Raw genomic sequence first — 22,937 nt, 5'->3', positions numbered from 1 at the left:
GGTGCCATTGGCATTGCCTCATATCCCAAGGCTTTGAAAAAGTGGGTGAGTGCATTGTCATATCGAAACTGAAGGACCATCCCCTATATAAGGTTGTTGACATTCAGCACATATTGCGAGATCATGGAGTCGACAGGCTTGAACAGAACAACTATTGTGCAGTTTGCTTTCTCCGGTATGTTCCTATCGCAAATGGCAAGTTAATGGCATACCATGCAAGCATGCATGTATGCCAATAATGCAGACAGACACAAATATTCATCGATATGTTGAGGACTACTTCATAGTAGGAGTTTACTAGCAAGCATATGCGAAGCTATTTTTCTAGTACCAAATAATGACAAACCAAATGACAAGGGCGCGAATTACTTCTGTAGCCGCCGATCACAAAGAAACCTGTGGGTCTGGCAAAGCGAAGCGGATAGAATCATAAGCATCAAATGTGTGAGAATTACATTGCAGTCATTGTCATGATGCTGGACATAACTGTAGATCCTGTAATGCAACGATAGGTGACTGAGGCAAAATGGAAACAATTAAGTTTAAGTGGAAACAATGTGGTTTAAATGAAAATGTGTAATTTTAAGTGGACACTATTACTTATAAATGAAAACTACTAATTTGAAGTGGAAACAAATAATTTTTAGTAGAAACTACTAGTTTTAAATGAAAACTACTAATTTGAAGTGGAAACAAATATTTTCAAGTAGTACACGCATAGTAATAGCTCTTAGAAGACGGAAACAAGTTGAATTCAAAGAAAAGATAGTCATAAGCATAAATACATGTCCACATATAAAACCAAATCCTAAGTCTTTTTTGGGCTGTCAGAACTTCGACCACCTCGGGTGATGCCATCCATCAGTATGTGACTCGTGAAACATAGACACATGTGCGGAACATCAGTTTGGAGAATACGGAGTTTCTCACCCTCGAGGATCTGTTCTATAAAGCTCATGACATAGACTGGACAATCAACACTACCAGTCATTTGACTCGGGCAATTGCATTCGTGGATGTATTTTTCTGTGCCTGTCTCTCCAAGTTCTATAGCCAAACATTTATCAAATAGTTCCTCTATCGATAGAACATATATTGGTTAGGCTAAGTGGAGATGAAAATAATGGTAGAGTCATGCACAAAAACATTATTTACCATGCCAACCGTGTCTTCGTTGTATGTTAGGCTTACTAAGGAAGAATAATGAATATACTCATTTCCTTTATCAAGCACGATGAGGTGGAAGTAACCATTCAGTATGATCGGTGATAGGATGAGCTCAGCTTCTTCAAAATTACGAACAACATACCGAACCAAGGTTAAGGAGTCTTCAGCAGTGTGCTTTGCCTTGGACATTAATAGTGCCAGTGGCCATGATATTGCCGCATGCCTCTTATAAGGGTACGAATCTTTCTTAAAACTATCAATGATAATCAAAACAAATACGTCCATGACATCGCCAGGGACCATATTCTTCCCCTCTATCAGGGTGTACACATGTGCTCGAGTCATATATGACAACTCACTCTTCCAGACAATAGTCCTATCCATGACAGCACAAAAACAGAATACAGTGTTAAATGAGACTGATAATGTTTAAGTGGAAACCAAGCTTGTTAAGCAATAAAAATAATGTTTAAGTGGAAACAAAGATGCTTAAGCAAGATCGGTAATCTTTAAGTGATAAAGTAATATTTTAAGTGATAACAGTAAGTTCTAAGCAAAAACAAATACTTTTCTAACAAAATACTTGCATGTCGATCTGATAGTTTAGAAATAAGCTAATTGTTGCTTGCTTAATGTTATTTAACCTCATGAATTAAGCAGGTCCTTTGTTCCTTGGGATGAAATTCTTCCTAACATTCTCACTGGCTTGTTTGGCAACGACAACTTCCAATGCAGACATATTCATTGGATCTTAATTTTTCATTTTTATGATCTAGAACTTGAATTACATCCATCGGCGCCTTATTTTCTACGGTATATTCTTTAAGTTCAACTTTGATAGGGGAGTGTTCTTCCACTGGAGCTTCTTAAGGGATGACATCAATGGGGGTAATGTAGTCACTAGATGTTACAACATCATCTGTGATGTGTTCGACTGCAGTGGAGGAACTTTCTCCTTAGAGAAGATAGGTTGTCGTTCGCACTCACCGATAGTAATTTCAGGAGATGATTTCTGTGGTTCGATGTCTGTCAGTGGAGACTCATTGAGAATTTCCTCCGCGTTGGGCACCTCAATAGCAGTCAGTGTTTTGTTCTTATTGACAAACTCAACATTACCGGAAAGAGGCACCTCATTCCTTAATGCTGCTAGTGATTTGATGATAACGTCTACATCAACGTTAACAATTTCAAAATTAGGGGAAAACACTGGTGAGGATGGTGGTGCTAATGGGTGGCACTGGTGGGGATATTTGCGAGGGTGGGAATGATGGCGTGGGTGGGGATAGTGTTGGTTGCAGGGATGCTGGTGCGTGTGGGGATGCTGGCGTAGGTGGGGATGATGCCACTTGTGGTGATGGTGATGCAGGTGGGGATGCCTTTGATTGTCTTTTGTTTTTGCCCTTTCAAGCAATTTTCTCTAGAGGGTCTTCTGGGCGATCAGCTTGCTCATTCGCTGACCTTGTCGCTCTCCTTGTCATTGGTCACTGGTTATTAGGGACCTGAGCTACACTTGAAGTGGGAAGAGACAATGATTTCCTTCGTCTATTGGCAACCTTCACCCGCCAACTCGTAGTAGTTGACTAGATCGGCGGTGCAGTTAGAGTATTGTCCTCATTTGATGGAGTTGGCGCAGACGGCGCAACCTCAAATGGCTACGTCCCTCAATTGCCTCTACTCGGGATTGCATACCAATAACTGTCTTGGCCAAATTTTCAAATTTTGTCAACCGCTCCCCTCGGAGGACTACTAGAAATGGAAGTACGTCGACGCTGACGTAGTGGGCTCTAGGTGGGGAAGGAGATCGTCCACATTTCCTTGAGGTCTTCTTCCCAATATCTGCGCCATCATGTAATGTAGTAGTCACTTGTTCTCAACGGTGGCTTGTCCTGAGAAAATCTTCTTCTTCGGCATTAGAAGGGGCGAGCATGGAAAACTTCAAAGGGGCGATGATATAGCTTAAATGAAAAACCACTTAGATAAGTGTTAAGTCTTAAAATTAAATGGAAACATAAAAAGTTTAGTGAATGATGGTCATATTTAAATGGAAACATAAATATTTAAGCGGAAACTCCAAAACTTAAGTGGTAACATAAAATGTTAAAGGGAAACAAATTATGGTAAGAGGAAATGTTTATACATAATCAGACACCAAACAACTTAATACCTCTTTGCCATCGAGTGTTGTTAGTAACGGACCAAGGGATGCTTACTTCCTAAAACTTTTCCCCCCATAACAAAGTATTCGGGAAGTCTTACCAAAGCGCACCTTCTTACCAGATGTCGGTAACCTCATAGAACCAAATATTTAGTAAGACAACACATCCTCTCAAGTAGCCAGTGCTTGTCTTCTTGCCGGAACACCTCGCTTGCACTTTGGCTGCCGTTTGTAGGACGTCCTCCATAAGCCACTTATGTGTGGCTTGCGCCCATGCATAGTACCTCAATGCAAGAAGATCGTTCACGTAGTCTATAACCCAATTAGGGATGGAGCATGATGTGTTTGAGAACAGCATGGTTCCCATAATGTACACTAACAATAACTTCACATAGTTTACTTCTTCTCCTCTCTTTCGAACAACCTCACCAAGGGGTTTTTTGACAGAATCCGTATGTTGTCTTTCATATGTTTGGAGAAATATTTTGCTTCGAAATTCTGATTGTGTTTTCTTCTTCTTGAAAACTACTACGTTCCCATCACATTTGAGGCCAAGAATAATCGCTACATCTTCGGGCCTGAAACTCAGTAGACTCTCACCAATCTTGAATTTTTGTGAGCACTCATCGTATCTTTGCATCAGAGCATCGAGCAATCCCCTCTCTTGTAGTACAAGTTCAATTTCGGTTAAAGATGAGAAAAGAGTGTTTTGTATGATTTCCCAATGCTCTGAAACTCATGCTATGTCTCAAATCGGCAATCATTTCCAATATTGGGACCAAATAAAACCTCCCTTTGACAAAGTTGGTGGCTATATCTCCAGTACCTTCAGTAAGACCAACAATTAATGAGCCATTAATAATTATTAAGCGGAAACTAGTGTAAATAAGCGGAAACACGATAGTTTAAATGGAAACCATTTAATCTAAATGGTAAATAACATCTTTAATGAGAAACAATTTTTTTTCATTGATGCAACACTATCTATCTGAACACAACACACATAATTGATGTTCTCTCGCGCATCACAACACTGGAGGATACAACTATAACATGCAGATCATCTTCTTGGAGGAATAAGATGCCAGCATTCCAAATTACACACCAAAACATACACAACTACATAGGAACAAAACAATAAAAAAATCCCTAGATACAAAATATATGGATAAAAACAACCCTACAACCACCAAGAATCCTTTAGCGATTTCCATGTTACTTTAATACCTTAAGGTATGACTTTCATTGATTCAAGAATGGAGAGATGGTGTTAAGGAAACAATGGAATCTCTTACAAAATTCTTCCCAATATCTTCAATCTTGAACATAGAGCTTCACAGTGGCGAACAAATGCAAAGAAGGGAAAGTCCTTCGGCTTCTTCCCTCCGATAACATCAAAAGGCACACAGACAACCATCGCAGCTCCATCGGGATTTGTAACCGACTAAACTGCCGTTCCCTAATGTGGAGAGATGGTCATAGGCATTGATGACTACATCGGGGCTTTTTTGTCTTTTCCTTTCAAACATCATGGTTTTAGCAAAGGTGTGGATTTAAAATGAAAGACAATGATAAATGAGGGACCTTTTGTGAATACTGAAAATCATGAGGGGTTTTTGTGCATAACCAAACTTGAGGGGGGCTATTTGTTCATTCCACGTTATTTTATTGATTGTAATTATTATATTAATTAACATAAGCATTAAAATTTTTTTAATTAAATTAATTTCTAAATTATTGATATTTTTTTAAATATATGACTTCTCCAATAATATTTTACTTGTGTTCTTAAATTTTAATTAAATAATTCGAGTTAAATAAAATTTAATTATGCATGTTAAATAAATTTTGAATAAAAAATTGATTAAATGAGTTATGACTTCAAAATTTAATTAAATAAACGACTACATTTCATAATATCTCATTTAATATTTTTGAATAATAATATTGCTACAAATTAGCTTCTTGTACCCCATATGTCATACAACTATGAAGAAAAAAATATGGTGAGACAATATATACAACAACATCATTTCATAGAAAAATTTTGATACAACATTCATTCACTCCCAAAAAGATTCAAAGAGGAAAACTACATTCATAATGCACCATCTAGTGCTTCCCATTCAACGTGTCCCTGGATCAAGACAATAAAGACAATAACAAATGGGACAATGGAAAACATAAGATGTTCATCATGCATAATACAAATAAAAAACAAAGTTAAATATCCCTGACAGTTGTAATCATAAGATAATCTAACATATATAGACCATTCCAACATTATAAGACATCAACTGATACAAAAGTAATGTATAGAAATTAGCTTCAAGTTTTTCAAATTTTGCCCTCAATACCCTCCTCTTTGATTAGCCATTGTTTCAAAAAACTCCTCTGCCCAATATATTCTAAGTTCTTCATCATTCGCTAAGAAAGATATGGCCCTCATTTCATCCGCCATCAACCAATCATAGGCCCTACTGATCTCATGGCCAGAATATCCATGTGTTTTTAATTTCATGCACTCGTTCATAAGGTCTTTGGCAAAGTACAAAGTACGAGTTGAATTCATATTCCCTAGTGCCTTCTTCAAATGTGTTATTCATTTCTTGTATTGCTTCAACTTCGGAGACTAATTTTCTTTTTTCCTTTTCCTCTTCTTGTTTGAGTGGATGTTGCTCCCCGTGGTTTTGAGCTTTCTGAATGCGTGTGGATAGGTGTTGACATATTTGCATGATAGTTTGTCTCCTCAAAAAGACATATCTTCAAGACCACCAATTTGAGTCAATTGGCGGAAGTTTTCATTATCATACATGTCCATGAGAATTTCATCCCCAAAGTGAACAGCACAATGTCCACTAGCCTGGTCATTACCACAAATAGTCTCCAGCAATTCATGATCTTCAATTGGTTTGTTTAGAAATGGTTCATCTTGTGGATGAATCTAGTACACAAGAACAAATTAGTAAAGGGTTTCACACATAAATAAAAATTAAAAGAAACCATAAATAAGATTGCTTCCAAGTAAATTAGTACCTTGATATAGTTCTTATACTCTGGCTCACCCATGATTATCATTTCTAGTCCATCATCCCAACCCATTCCACTTAGTTCTTTCAATTTTTTAATTCTTGCCCATCATTCTTTAATTGTCCCTTAGGTGGTTGGACACATTTGATTCAATAACTATGATGTCGAATTCCTCTTTTATTGCCTTAATTGCAACATGAAATGCTTGGGGTTTGAAACCTTTATCGACTTAAAAGCCATGTTCCACTTGGGAAGGCATGAACCGTATGAAGAAGCGGCTTTCAGTAGATGTCCACCTTTTGTTTCCACTAGTTCTTCTATTAGGGCTTCTTACTGTTGATGTTTGGGTTATCCTCTGATGCTCTCATGGTGTCTATTCTACAATTTCCAAAAACATAAGCATTGTTTCTTAAAAAAGAACAATTGAAGTTTAGTCAAATCAACTAGTCAATGTCATAAATTTCAGAATGAACATACTATAAAAAGATATCAAAATATAAAATTACAAAAGAAAGTGGAAACATATAATTCAGAGGCTGCAGATATGTTGCCAAAAGATTCTCATATTCCTAAATTCTCTTAAAAATGTCTTGTCTCAATATCAAAGCAAACCAACAACCAACTTTTTTATAAACATGAAAATTATGTGCCAAAGATTATATTTGATGATTAAGAGGAAGAAGAAATATACTTCATAAATTTACACATTTGAATACCAATAACACCAAAAAAAAATTTTAAAAAAAAAACACAACTACAGAATTTAGCTACCATAACATTGAATTACCAAAAAAACATTGTAAGGACCTAGAGATGAATTGCCATAACATTAAATTACCAATAACATTGAATTACCAAACACATTGAATCCCATCAATTACCACAAGAATTGTCTTACAAAATGGCCCACAAACAAATAATGGTACAACTCATGGTCTAGAAATATTTTTATTTTGGTTACATAAAAGCAAACTATTAACTATCTACTTATTTACCCACATATTGCATGCAATTGTTTCTTGGTATGCCACCCATTCTTGGGCCTCTTCTCTTTGCTCCCTTGTGCTACTCTGTGAGGGTGGCCGATGCGGAGTCCACTCTTCCTCAGATGGTATAAACACATCTTCACCCCCACTTAAGATGTAATTATGTAGAATACATGTAGCCAAGACTAGTTCAGCCTGAGTTTTGAATGGAAAAAATGGTCTAGATGTGAGAATCTTAAAACGCCCCTTAAGAGAACCAAATGCACATTTAATTGTCGTATGAGCCGATGAATGACGAAGGTTAAAAAGTTCTTTATGGTTCACCGGTGTTCGTGAGCCAAACTCTTTGAGGTGGTACCTAACCCCTGTAAGGAAATAAAAATCCTAGTCTTGTAGCGTACCCCGCATCAACCAAGTAATATTTTCCTAATAAAAATCAATTAATAGATTATTGTCGTATGTTAACCTATAGTAAACTACACAAAATAGATACCTTCGGGAACTGACAAGTTATTCGGCCTCTCGAGTGCATCATGTAAGACTAGAGCATCGTGTTCTGAACTTTCCCATCCAACAAGGACATAGGTAAAACGTAAATTAAAATCCACAGCAGCAAGCACATTTTGTGTAGGATATGGTTTTCGTCCACGAAATGCTGCAACTTCAGATGCAGGAACAAAAGAATGGATATGGGTCCCATCTAGCGCCCCAATACAGTCCTACCATTATTAAAGTATAACAAACAATTATTTATTAGCTAGTAAATTCAAGATATAATTTAAAAATGTATGTCTACCTTGAAATAAGGGTATAATGTATACCTCAATGCTATGTATGTTGACGTTTGTGTACTAGGTGGGTGGACGTACTCGTCATGTAATTGTCCAATTGTGTAAAGCACATGATTTAAGTATATGCTAACAGTCTCACCAGACCTAAGAAAATTGTGTTGTATGTAAAAACATCAATAGTTGTTCTTCGATGGTGATGTGCAACGTATCTCTCATAAGACCTTTTCGTCTCATTATAGAACAAAGATTAAAGAAGGTGGATTTGTTCATGCGGACCATGTTGATACTAGTTGTGTTATTGTCATCCACTAGCCTGGACAAATATTGTTTTCTAATTACTAACCGATTTCTTGATGGTTCTCTACAAACTCTACGTCTTTTGCTACGTAAAGCCAACGTGACGGCATAAGCCACAGCTAAAAATATTTGCATAATAGATAACTGATCCTGACATTCGTAGCCATCTACAATTTTTTAAAAATATAAAGATTTAAAACAAAAAATAAATCAGGATCCATAAAAGCACAAAATAATGCAACAAAATATTGTGAAAGATCACAAAATTAATTAAATAAATTAATATGTTTTCGGATATAAATCACACAAGTCCATGTAATGTGATACATTCATATGATGTAGTGACTGAACACATAGAAGCTTATGACAATGAGCTCCCATTTCAACATTACATCATTTATGCAGATATTTTAGGATATCTAGTTTTATTAATGGAAAATTGGTAATAATTTAATCATGTTGATTAATTATGGAAATATGGCAATATGGTATTTCACTTGTAGGCTTACAAGTGGACAATGCTCTTTCTAGCTTCTTAACTGAGCTAGTTTTATTATTTTAAACGTTTGTATATATATAATATTGTTTATTTAAGTGAGATTGTGGTAAATTACATAATAAAATTTAAAATTTTAAAGGTTTATTAATATTTTTCTTATCAAGAGGGTTGTGAAACTAATTAAAATGAAGACAAAATTAATAGGTAATTCTTGCCAAAGAAAGTGAAATCTGCGTGCCATGCCATTTTGATCTCAAAAAGACAATGAGAACTCCACCTAATTTAAAAACAAAAAACAAAAATAAAAACAAAACTAGTTTTTGAAACCTAAAACTATCTACAAACATATGAGAGAAAGCCCTCTCAAAGAGAGTTATAATAATATTATCTAAATTAAGGTTATTAAAGTAAGATTTCTAGCTACTGAAGAAATCTAATTTAGACCTATATGCAACAAGAGAACTTTGTTTAATAAACAAGCATGGGATAAATTATGAACATGCAACCCTTGAGTCAAAATTGCATAGGTCTACAACCATTTGGCTATGAGTGATTAGTTCTAAGTTCTAAATCAGTAACCCTGACAAATTGTTGAACACCCAACAGTAATTGTCCTGCCATTTTAGGATGTTTATATTAAGTAAAAACAAGTTAAATGTGACTTCCAAAATATCATAATTACAGATATTGTTTATAAAAAATATAAAATGATCAAAAATAAAAAATAAAAAAATTGTCTAGAAGAAAAAGTTTACAATCATCCAGAGCATTCATATAATTATATTATTCCAATTGAAAAATGCACAGCCTAGAATATATCTACAACAATAGCCCATTCTTATTCAGTGATACATCCAAACGCAATGAAACAATGCAGAGATTGACATAAGGGAGAAGAGAGAACATAATGAGAAAGGGTGTGATGATTGTAATCATACTAAACCTTTAGGTTCAAATAATACAAAGAAAACAGAGAAAATCAATCAAACAGGCAAGAGCTAGAATCTAACAGACAATGTATTAAGAATGTCTCCAAACAAAATTTGAGAACAAATAAGTGAGAGCAGGTGTGCATGTTCTCCTTGTAAACCCCATTTCAAAAACCAGATTATTGGAGAAGACAAAATAAAATGACTAAATATAATTGGATTTCAATGTTTTGGAGCTCTGTGTCTAATTGCATTTTATTACACTGGTCTTGCAATTTTAATATAATTGATCACATACATCCAAATTGCCAATGTGATCAGTTAACTACTTCATCATGTCAATATTATTGGATTTCTGCACTTTAGTTCTTGTTCTAGGAATAAACTAAATGTCAAATGTGATCAGTTAACTGAAATGCAAAACTTTTGGAATAAATCACTTATTTCTTGGTTCTCAATCCTATTGACTAATACAACCACTATTATTGTTTTTTCATTAGAAAAATTTAAACAATCTTGCAATTGAAATCACTGTTTCTTTTTTACCTTATGCTATGCCTCTAAGACATACTCCAAGGCATTTTTTTACAATAAAAGTACATCTTCATCTTCATTCATCTTTTTGGATCATATGTATATATACATGTAAATATAACCTGCAATCAACCTTAATAAGGTCTTGTATTCATACTAGGCATTCCATAATAAAATGTTTGCATATTAAATAAAAAAACAACACATACAATATGATTTTCAGCATATATATATATATATATATATATATAAACATATTTTTGGAGAAAAATATACCAATAAGCAAGAAAAAGGCTAGATCTACAAAGATTTAAGTGTGGATATCTAAAAAAATCAGAAAAATTAGTTACCTTTAAGCTAGAAAACAACAAATATGAAGGAAACTTCAAAGTTTAGTGAAGATCTATCTCACTGCTAAAGATCTACAAGGAATAATGCATAAGAAAAATATAGTTAGATCTAGAAACATGAAAGTTATAAGAACAAATAAATCTAAGGAAAATCATGAGAAAATTAGATCCAATTGGTAGAACTTAACAAAGGGTGATGAAGATGATTTCAAGCAAAGGTTTTGCTATGATCAAAAGATGAGATGATCTCTTGCAACCAGAGGATGTTGATGATGCTCGATCTTGTGCAATATCATCAGCCGGAGTACGGCGTGAACAGAGCACTTAAAGAACCCTTGGAGGAGATGAGCCGATGCTATTGTGTGGGAGAACCACAAGCCCCTGCCGGTGTGAGTGGAGGACTTCCTTCGATGAGCTCTTGCCGGTGTGAGACCTTGGAGAAGCTCTTGCCGGTGTGAGCGGAGGATGACAACACTCGTATGAAACCCCTCCTCTTTTCCTTCTTTGATTTCCTTTTTCCCAGAATTTGGTTTTACGCCCGGTTTGGGCGTAAAACGAAATACTCCCAATAAGGCACTGTAGTGTAAAACCAAATACTCCAAGATTTACTGATTCATCCAAACAAACAATGGATTTTATAAAAAAGTATTTGGTCTTTACATATAAAAACAAATAGTCCCAAACAAACACACCCAAAGACGATCAGAGACATAATTCCATTGGTAATAAACATCGTTAGTGATGAAAATTCCATGGGTGATAAAGACTATGAAAAACATAATTTCGTTGGTAATCAACACCTTCAATGACGGAAATCCATTGGTAATAAATACTTTCCATAACATAAAATTACATTTGGTGATATTTCAACATCACCGACAGAATAGTTTTTCTAATGAAATAGTATTAGCGATTTGTTTTTTAGCGAATAAAATTTCAAATGAAATATTCCGTTGATAAAAGTTATCACCAACGGAATTTTACCTATCAGTTACGGAATTTTCCATCTCTGATACCTCTATTTTCTTGTAGTGTTTACATTAACAATGATAATCACTTATTTAATGAAACTTAATTGCAATAATGGTAAAGAAGACGGTCCTTCTCTAAACATGCCTAGTTGGTTATTGAGGTTATATATTTTGCTTGAATCTATTCTATGTTTGATTATATATATATAAATATATATATATAGTACATTTACTACTAACACTTGAAATCTGATAAAAAAAAATGCATAATTAATTTATCGATTATTCTCGATCAATTTAAAAGTTTGGCGGAAGTATTAAGCTAATCAAATCAACAACTACATCAAATAAAACTATTTTGGATGATAAAAATTTAATAAAATAATCACATAGTAATCAGAGTTATTACATAGTTCTTCTAGTTAAATGGGGAAGAAAACTTCATCTGGTTCAAGCCCATGCTTAACAATGTTAAATTTGGATGATATATAAAAAAACGAAGAAAAAGAATTTATAGAGTTATCATAAACAGTATCAATTGATTTAATCATTAGTTATCATGTATTATTCCTTTTATTAAGTTGATTAATGTATTTACTTTTTAATGAAAGGTCTTCTGTAAGGGAAAAGACTATTTCTGTTTTTAAATATGATAAATCATGAGATCAAATCTACAACTTTTAAATTGAGAGGAAATTGAAATACTAATTCATCTATTGCAGGGATAATAATGATCTTTGATGTAACAGGAATGTTTTGTATGGATTATATTATTTTTTTTAATTTATAAAATAAATGTTTCTGTAAAAAATCTAAAGACAATTGATAGAATATTTTTAAATAACATAAATTAAGAAGTTATTCATAAATGAATCCAAATAGTCCCTAGTACTTATGATTTTTTTTTTTTTTATCTAAACATAATTATAGCAAAAAAAAACAAAGAAAATTAAGTTGTAAATCTCTCTTGGACTAAAAAGAACTCAGAGTTCCTCTCCAACGTTCATCTTCCTCTCCTCTTCATCTTCAACCAAAAACCTCTTCCAAAACCAATGTTTCTTCCAAACTCTCTGTGCCATCTCCTCAATCGGTACATTCTTAGTCTCCGGCAAGAAAAGCATCACAAACAAAGTCATAATCAAAACCCACACAGAGAAGAACACAAAGATAAAATACTTGAAAGCACAAAGCATGGACAAAAAAGCTTGGGCAATAACAAAGGTTAACACCAAATTCACACAGACAGCCAAACTCTGCCCGGCCGGTCGCACCTCAAGAGCAAACGTCTCACTTGGTATCAGTGATGCCGAAGGCCCCCATGACCAAGCAAATGCCGAAACAAAGATGCACACTAGTACCACTATAAGCACTGCATTGCCATGACTCAAAGTGCTAGAATGATCGGAGACCTTGATACTGAGGATTACGGCAACCATGATGTGTGCAATGAACATTTGGATGCCGGCCTCGAGCAGGAGTACACGACGACCAATTCGATCTACTGAATAGATAGAAAGAATGGTTGATAGAACATTAACTGTGCCGGTGATCACAGCTGAGTATAAAGAAGCATCGTTTTTGAAACCTAAGGTGTTGAAGAGCACTGGTGCATAGAACATGATTGCATTAATCCCGGTTAACTGTTGAAAGACCTGCAAGTTATGCAGTTAACTTTGTAATGCTCACTTGGAAGTAGCATGATATAAGGGTGATCGATCATTTTTGTTAGGATTTCAATGATACTACTTGTGAATTGAAAAAGTACATCTTGGTTAATTGATTTTTGGAGTTTTGGAAAATTTATGTATGTTTTCTCCAATATAATCAGTAACATTGCTAATAAATATAAATTTTAGGTATAATAAATATAAATGTTTCACATACTTGTGTCTGTAACAACTTTACTTTTAATATATTTTTTGTGATATATTTTCTTGTTTCAAACACTTATATCTGCAATACATACTAATCTCCTTGTTCTTAGGTGATTAAAAACATGTTCTTTACTATCAACCGGTTCAAAGATTGAAGATTGATGTTAAAAAAAAAAAAATCACCGACAATACATGATGAACTATACCTTTTATAGAAACTCATTTCTCCATTTATAAATGGATATTTTGAAAAGCTAGTAATTAAATTAAAAACAGTAATTATAAACTGTGACAAAAATGATTTTTCCATAATAATATCAATTTGTATTGGACAGAAACGTCCCCGCTAATACTAATAATTGAATAATCAAAGTCAAAGAATTAACACTAATATATAATTGATTAGTCAAAGTCAAAGAATTATCAATAACTTTTTTGAGCCACTAATAATTGTTTTTCGTGTATTTTTGAATTTATATCTAATAACTTGATCCAGAGCCCATGCTTTTAGGTTCAACTCCATTATTTGAAAAATAAATAAATAACATGACTTTAATGTTTCCTGTTTTAAAATTATTTTACACTTCAAAAATTAAGCTAATTATATCTTAATCAAATAGATCATTAAATGTTTATGTTGGAAATTAGTTGACTTACTTGGATGAACACATTAACAATAAGTTGAGGACGATGGTGTCTCTTAATGAGGTCACAAAATGGGTGCTTGACTTGTTGAGCAACACGGCTGGCTTGAATGATCTCATTAAACTCTGTCTCAATGTTTTCAGTACCACGAATCTTTGCCAACACTGCCTTGCCTTCTTCTATCCGACCACGTTCAATGAGACTGTTGGGAGTGTCTACAACCAACAGAGAAGCCAACACTAAAAGAATAGCTGGAATGCCGGCAAGAGATAAAGATAGCCTCCAACCCCAAGGGTGTATCCTGCATAACAAGGCCATTCATTTATATAAAAATTCAATAGTTATTAATGGATTAAATAATTTTGATGACTACTAATTAAAACTAAAGCTAAAGGATCTTTGATTTAGCGGTACTGGCACTACGGCATAAAGTTTAGTTTATGAGGTTTTTATTGTTTGGGCTCAATACGTTCCGAAATAAAATTATACTAAGAATCTCTAAATGTGCAAACGGGCTTGCAACCTAATTCTCATGTCAGCTAAGTAAAAATGTACAAAGTGAAGTGTCATTACCTTTTTTTACACACGTCCTTAATTATATATGCACTTATCGTATGTGTAAAAATAGAAAGTAATTAGAGAAAGGAGAAAGTTTGTAACTTGGCGGTGGCATAGTTGACAAGATTGGCCAAGAGGATGCCAATGGTGATATCAAGTTGAAATAAGATGTTTAGACCTCCTCTTATTTTAGTCGGAGCTATCTCTGATAAGAATAAGGGTATAACCTGAAATTGGCGAAGCATAATAGTGAGGTGAAATGGCAAGTTATAAATGAATCAATACTGAGCATAGTGTGTTACATAAATTATGCTAGATATGTTTAATTTCTTATAAATGAGATTTCTTCAATTAGAGCTTTTTTAAAAAAAAGAAATAAATTGTTTTTTATGACTCTGTTTAATTCGAGTTTTAAACATGTTGTGCTTCTAATTAATATATTTTAGTGTTGTCTGAAATATTATTTTCAGATTTTTTTTTTATTATGATCAAATGTAATTCTACAACAAACAACATAAATAAAGATGCCAAAAATTAATGATCTCATAATATCTATTTGAATATAAATAATATTTCATTTAATGGATAGAAAAAGGGTAGTTAATATTGATTAAATAATTAATTCAAGATTTAATTATATTATTATTGGAGTATGTACCAACTAATTAAAAGATGTTTCATGATAACATACAAGACCGAATAGTTAGTCTGTGAGTTTATGCTTTTAGCTCTATTTAACATGAGTATTACAAGATAGTTACATAATTATTCAGGTACTTCTATTTGGATTATCGAATTATAATAAATTTTATTTAAGTTACTCAACATAAGAATTACTATTATTTTGACATTAGTATTTATACTATTAACAGTAAGCTAACATAGTAAAATGAAGTCTAACATAGTTTTTTTTAATAGATTAATAAACTATAACATTGTATTGGTACTATGTTGACGTACAAAAATAAGAGTTAGTGTCAAAATAACCACAATATCCAATTGAAATTTTTTATAATTTAGTAATCCAAATAGAATTTTCCAAATAATTCGATGACTTTTTTTTAATGTATTTTAACCCTAAATAATTAAAGCTTGTCAACACAGGAGATTAGAGACTAAATATGTAAATACTTCAAACTAAACACATTCTAAATTTAACTGAGATTACCTGCCCGGAAAAGCCAACACCACAACCAAGTAATATCCTTCCGGCGATGAGCATGGCAAGGTTTTGTGCAACCCCATTGAATATCACCCCGACGACGAAGAAGACGCCGGCAATGAGCATGCTTGCTTTTCGACCAAGACGACGAGTTGTATATGATGCGAAGAATGTCGATGTTAGCCCAGCTAGATACAAAGATGATGTGAATAATTGCAAGCCATGGTTGTCATATTTGCAATAGTTGCTCTCTAGTCCTTGTTCTTGTTTTTTCGTCGATAAACTTTGGGAAAGAATTTCACTAAAAAATCATCCATTGATGTAACACCACCTGTTATTGAACTTTTGTTATATATTGAAATAATGAATACTTATTACTGTGATTTCTACAAAATTTTATTTTTTTAAATCGGTAGGATGCAGAATGTGATTTTTATAAAATACAAAATTATTAAAATAAAATGATTAATATGAACATCAGGGAATTTTAAATTAAATAATAAATCAATCTCCATTGCATCATAAATTCAACACTTGGAAATCACACGCCTTGAAAGGATAAAATTGTATTTGAGTGCCATAAACCAAATAAACAAGTCAACAACTTTTTTATGGAGAACAGATGAAACACTCAACAAGTTAAAGAATCAAAATTAAAATAATATTATCCAAATTTAACAATAAAAAAAAAAATACAAACTTGCATATATCTTCAGAATAAATCACATTTAAAAAATTAAGTTAAATTTTAGTATTTTCACTAATAAGAAATCAAGCATTTATTCTCATAAAAAAATCAACAGGAACCAAAAGAAACACATAAAAAAAATATAATTAAGAGAAGGATGATGAGATATTATCTTACCGGAAACACCAATGTCATAGCCAACCATCAACCCACCAGTGGCCACCATGAGGCAAGATATGATCACTACCGGTGTGATCTTCTCCTCTCCGGCCATCATCATTACATTAAAAGAGAAGAAGAAGAAGAAGAAGAAGAAGAAGAAGAAGTAGGAAAATTAATTTATGTGTGGAATGGGATATAGTAGAAGCATTGAGATATTTTTTATGAAGATTTGGATGATGATGATGATGATGATGATGATGTGCAAGAGTCAAACAACTACGGCTCCTCTATTGATTGAAAACATTTTTTATTAGATGGAATTAATAAATAGTCCTTGGATTTGTTCAACCTTCATAATAGATCCCTTTATATATCTATTATTGCTCCCTATTTTAATTCAATTTTTTTTTGTTTATTTGTTTAACCTAACCTCTTTAAACCTTTGCTTTTATATATTTTTTTCCGTCTTGGTGCTGGTGTTGTCCCCTGCCGTGATGCCACTTATTTTTTTTATTACTCTCTAGATTTTTTAACAAAATTCTGCTATTGGAGTTCTATCTTTATTTTTTTGTCTCATCAATGATCAAAGATCCTTCACTGGGGTTAGCAATAGAATTAGAATTAGAAGCTAAAGAAAGGATTTAACCTTCGTGGGCTATGTGATAATTAGAATTAAATTTATCAAGGACTATTCAGTAATTTAGTTTTTATTTATTGATATCATTTTCAGTTTGATTGTCTTGTAGGAGATCCACACTGGCTGCGCTTGAGACTTTGAATTATTGGGAGATTGGAAGAGGATAAGATGGATAGTCTTCTTTTTCAACTTGTTTGGAATTTTAGTAAGTTATGAGACACATTTGAAAGGGATGTTCCTACAAATATGCGGATAGGGATAATAAAAATTTGTACTGCAAATAAAAGGTGAAAGTTAAACTCGGCAAACAGATTGGGTTGGTCAAGGCCGCCCCAAAAATTTAGTCACATTTTTATTGGCAAATTTTACTTTTACCTGTATATCTATGAGTGAAATTATGTGTTGAAAATATAATACCACATCAGTTGTGTAATAGAAGTATAATAAGTTTATATATAGGTATAGAGGTTGAGCCACTAAATTTTGAGACTTTTTTGTGTAAGGCCCCTAAGCCCATATAGAGCCTATATAGGGCCAACTAGTATAAAAATATAAAATCTAACATGGTATCAGAGAAATATAGTTGAGCCACCGATGTGATACAAGTCCATATGTGTATGAACTCCATGTGTGTTGGACCTCTGAGACACAAGTAGTGTACAAGTCTGTGCAAATTCGACCGAGTTGAACTTGAGGGAGGGTGTTTGAAATATAGTACCACATCGGTTGTGTAATAGAAGTGTAATGAGTTTATATATATGTATAGAGGTTGAGCCACTAAGTATTGAGACTTTTTGGTGTAAGACCCCTTATGCCCATATAGAGCTCATATAGGGCCAACTAGTATAAAAATATAAAATCTAACATGGTATCAGAGAAATATAGTTGAGCCACCGATGTGATACAAGTCCATATATGTATGACCTCCATGTGTGTTGGACCTCTGAGACACAAGTAGTGTACAAGTCCATGTAAACAGACCTCTGGTGTACAAGTCTGTGCAAGTTCGACCGAGTTGAACTTGAGGGAGGGTGTTAGAAATATAGTACTACATTGGTTGTGTAATAGAAGTGTAATGACTTTATATATAGGTATAAAAGTTGAGCCACTAAGTCTTGAGACTTTTTGGTGTAAGGCCCCTAAGAGCATCTCCAACGGTGCTGTATTTTTGTCATGAAATATTTGATTTGGCGCAGGGATGGCTCCAACCAGGCCCCATTCCCTGCGCCAATTTAAAATTTTGCTACAATGGCGCGCAGGATATTGCACGCTACTGTAGCAACAGTATTTTGTTTTTAATTTTATTTTTAATTTTTGTTTTTAATTTCGATTTTGATTTTCTTTTTTTTTAATTCTTTTTTAATTTTGTTTTTAATTTTGCTTTTAATTTTCTTAAATTTATATTTTATTTTTTATTTTTTATTTTTGTTTTGAATTTCGGTTTTGATTTTCTGTTTTTTAATTCTTTTTAAATTTAGTTTTATTTCTTTACAATTTATATTTATAACTTTATAATTAAATTAAATTAATAAGTTATAATTAAATTTTAACGAAAATAATTTGCTAATTATAAAGACATATCAAATTAAAGAAAATAATTTGCGAATTATAAATTCATTAAATTAACGAAAATTGCATAAGCGATAAGATAAAAACATAGAAAATAATCTTAAAACATACACTATAAGCGATATATATAAAAAAAACTACAACACCCAAAATAAAGTTTGAAGTAGATGGGGCTAATAGTCCGGTATGTTATCGCCACTTCCACCAATATTGCCGAAGATGTCATTAAACATATTAGATCCAGAAGGAGGTGGTTGTTGAAAATGCCCTCTTTTCTGTAAAATTTCTTGTTGTTGTGCTTGTATACAAGCACGAATATTTGGATCAGTGATAGAATTCAAATCTCGCATCAAGATTTTGTCCTCATATTTCATTTGTTGAAAAGCAAGATTTTTACTCTGCATTTCTATGAACATTTGTCGATCAGCATTAGTCTTCTCTAACATCTCCATAATCTTAGAGTTATCATCTTTTAGACGACTAAGAGAAGTTGTCACTTCGTCATCCATTTTTTTCTTCAGTTTGGCTTTCTTCTGTCCGATTGGGCGTTCAGAAGGTGAGCCACCAACACTATCGTTTAAGTTAAAAGAAAATTGAGAAAGTTCAGGAGATTCTGGTGCTTGCGATTCTGGCGTGGGATTTTTAGATTCTGATGATAAATAGTCAAATGCATGCTTTCGAGAAATTTGTTTAGATGTCATGACATTATCTTTAAACTTCTCAAAGTTCCTCACAATGTGCCACACATGATCAAACTTAAACCCTTTCTTGTAGTTAGGATCATCCAAAAGCATCCTCTTTGCTCGATTCATCTATAAATGATTTCAGAGTTATGTATTTGTAAAAATATAAACTTGTGAAGAATAAAATATATAAAATACTTACAATATCTTGGTCTGATGCACCACTTGGATTCAAATTTTCCACCTGTCGAATACATCCGTTCAATTTTTTCACTGCCTTTTCTATTGTTTGTATTCGACATTGTAAAGACAGAGCAGAACGCTCTACCCAAGATTTATCTCTTGTCAGATTGTATTTTTCCTCAACTCGAGCCCATAATTGTTCTAAGGACTGGTTCGTACCAATAATGGGGTCTTGAGTCATTTCCATGTAAATTTCACAAAGGTGGACATCTTCATAAGGAGAGTATCATATCAAACCCTATCTCATTACACTTTCCAATACAATAAGATAAGCAATTTAAATAATGTGACACTTCCCAATGCAAGAAGATAAGCAATTTGAATAATGAGACACTTCCCAATGCAGGAAGATAAGCAAACTCAATAATGCACCACCTTATCTTCCTATCAACCATCGGATGGATTTCATCTATATCAAAACCGTTGGATTTGAGTTCATCATATCAAACCCTATCTCATTACACTTTCCAATACAATAAGATAAGCAATTTAAATAATGTGACACTTCCCAATGCAAGACTCATTACACTTTCCAATACAATAAGATAAGCAATTTAAATAATGTGACACTTCCCAATCAAAGAAGACAAGCAAACTCAATAATGCACCACCTTATCTTCCTATCAACCGTCGGATGGATTTCATCCACATCAAAACCGTTGGATTTGAGTTCATCATATCAAACTTTTTCTTATAAATTGACAATTTTATTATTTTTTTCCATCTATAGAACCCATAAATATATACACAAAATGAGTTACAACGTTGGAGGAGCATCAAATACTGAAAATAACATATTGTCATCATCATCATCATCATCTTCTGATGATGATGATATTGACAATATGTTATGGATGTATGGTCTCTTTTCAATGGAAGAAGATGCAATGCATCGGGTTATTCAAAATAATAGCATGATATTAGAGTTAACCCTTAGTCATTTGAACAACCGTCGCTCCCATGGTGGCTCTATTCCAGGCCATGTTGTTATCAATCGTAATCGAGAAGCGGCAGATCGCAATTTGTGGAATGATTACTTTTCGGAGAACCCACGATATAATGCTGAAATGTTTCGCCTAAGATATCGAATGTCATGAAGTTTATTTCTTCGCATTGTTGGGGTAGTTAAGAACCATGATAGTTACTTTCAACAACGTTGTGATGGTATTGGTCGAGGTGGGTTATCTACTTTGCAAAAAAATACTGCTGCTTTTCGAATGTTGGCATATGGTTTACCTGCTGATGCTACAGACGAATATATCAAAATTGGTGAATCAACTGCAATTGAAAGCTTCAAAAGATTTTGTCGAGCAATCGTAGAGATTTTCACTGAGCAATATCTTAGATCACCTAATGCTAATGATATTGCAAGACTCTTATACATTGGAGAACAACGTGGCTTTCCAGGAATGTTAGGAAGTTTGGACTGTATGCATTGGAAGTGGAAAAATTATCCCACGGCATGGGCTGGACAATATAGAGGAAGGTATGGATGCCCAACCATTATTCTTGAAGCAGTAGCAGATTATGATCTTTGGATATGGCATGCTTATTTTGGTATGCCATGCACCAACAATGACATAAACGTTTTGGAGTCTTCTAATTTGTTCTCCAACCTAGCACAAGGTATTGCTCCTCCTGTTCATTATATCATTAAAGGAAATGAATACAATATGGGATATTATTTAGCTGATAACATATATCCAAAATGGCCTACTATTGTACAAACTATTCATCAACCACGAACTCCGAAGAAAAAATATTTTGCAATGAGACAAGAAGCATGCCGAAAAGATGTTGAGAGAGCATTTGGAGTTCTACAATCTCGTTTTGCAATTGTGGGAGGGTCTGCACGGTTTTGGAGGAAAAATGTTTTACATGACATAATGACTGCATGCATTATAATGCACAACATGATAGTCGAGGATGAACGAGATATCAATGCACCAATCGTGGATGTAAGAGAAGTGACGACCCTAGTAGTTGAATTGGTACAAGATGAAGATGCTCGATTTGAACAATTTCTTGGTCGTTACAGGCAAATTAAGGACAAAGACACTCATCTTGCACTTCACAATGCCTTGATTGAACATTTATGGTTGCGCTATGCAAATAACGAAGATAATTAAAAACTTATGTGTTACTCTAGTTTCCAATAATGTGTTGTTTTTACCAATGGTGCTTGTTTGTATGTTATGTTTTTATTAAGTAATTAATGTAATATTTGATTTTTGTATTTGCATTTTTTAACCAATTGAATTTTATTTTATATTTAATAAGTATTTATAATAATTATAAAAATTAAAATCATATTTTAAATAATTCAATGGTTAAAAGTGAAAAAGATTTAAATATGATTAAATTTGTGGATAGTATGAATATATAAATTGTGAAATAAAAAAAAATATTCTTAGAATATTCTATTTTAGAGTTAAAAATAGAGATGATGGTTGGAGAAACTTTCACTGTAGAAACTATATTTTTGAGTACTGGTAAATATAGAGTTTTGGGTTGGAGATGGCCTAAGCCCATATAAAACCAACTAGTATAAAAATATAAAATCTAACATTATGCACATATAAACGGTCATGAGGTTTTCAACCACATACTGCTCTTGCAATAAGCAAGTGTCGGTTACTTTTTCCCAAGTGTTTACAATCCTGCACCTTATTTATTTATTTTCTTGCCTCTTATTTATTTTCTGATCTCAATTTTTTTTTTAATTAACTCAACCATTTAAAATATTGTATTTTATTGTATAGATTTTTTCTATATTCCTACACCTTGGTATGATATCTTTTTCCTAAGTTCTTTTTTATTCATGTACAACTTAACTGTTTAAATTTTTGCACCTTGCTATTTAAATTTTTTTTCCTAAAACTGTTTTTTTTTAGAAAGACAAAATGTGCAACTGTATTCAGTACCTACCTGTATTTATTTTAATCAATGAGTAAATCTAAAATAAAAAATCCACTTTTTCAAAGGCCATTCAAGACATTTGATGGTT

General features: G+C 33.2%; 2 protein-coding genes and 1 pseudogene across 2 annotated transcripts; 1 reads left to right on the top strand and 2 right to left on the bottom strand.

The window, feature by feature from the left end:
* Positions 1–12,540: 12,540 nt before the first annotated feature.
* LOC120274462 (sugar transport protein MST4-like) lies at positions 12,541–17,017 on the bottom strand. Its single transcript, XM_039280996.1, is given in 6 exon segments — positions 12,541–13,361; positions 14,241–14,529; positions 14,889–15,013; positions 15,955–16,224; positions 16,227–16,279; positions 16,814–17,017. Coding segments are annotated over 6 exon segments (1,509 nt in total). The 5' UTR covers positions 16,917–17,017; the 3' UTR covers positions 12,541–12,692.
* Positions 17,018–19,177: 2,160 nt separating this feature from the next.
* Positions 19,178–20,111, bottom strand: LOC120274650. Its single transcript, XM_039281184.1, has 2 exons — positions 19,890–20,111; positions 19,178–19,816 (listed from the first exon to the last, which is right to left on the bottom strand). Exons 1-2 carry the CDS (start codon positions 20,109–20,111, stop codon positions 19,178–19,180), a joined length of 861 nt encoding a protein of 286 aa, XP_039137118.1.
* Positions 20,112–20,682: 571 nt separating this feature from the next.
* Positions 20,683–22,059, top strand: LOC120274649 (annotated as a pseudogene).
* Positions 22,060–22,937: the final 878 nt, after the last annotated feature.

The sequence above is a fragment of the Dioscorea cayenensis genome, chromosome 13 (assembly GCF_009730915.1).
Source record: "Dioscorea cayenensis subsp. rotundata cultivar TDr96_F1 chromosome 13, TDr96_F1_v2_PseudoChromosome.rev07_lg8_w22 25.fasta, whole genome shotgun sequence".
Lineage (NCBI taxonomy): Eukaryota > Viridiplantae > Streptophyta > Magnoliopsida > Dioscoreales > Dioscoreaceae > Dioscorea > Dioscorea cayenensis.
Note: the sequence above shows the minus strand (reverse complement) of the source record. Positions and strands in the feature narration are given on the sequence as shown.

Coding starts and splice junctions, on each gene's coding strand:
- LOC120274650 (XM_039281184.1), bottom strand. CDS start 20,111: ATGACTCAAGACCCCATTATTGGTACGAACCAGTCCTTAGAACAATTA. Junction 19,817..19,889: donor GTGCATCAGACCAAGATATT/GTAAGTATTTTA, acceptor AATCATTTATAG/ATGAATCGAGCAAAGAGGAT.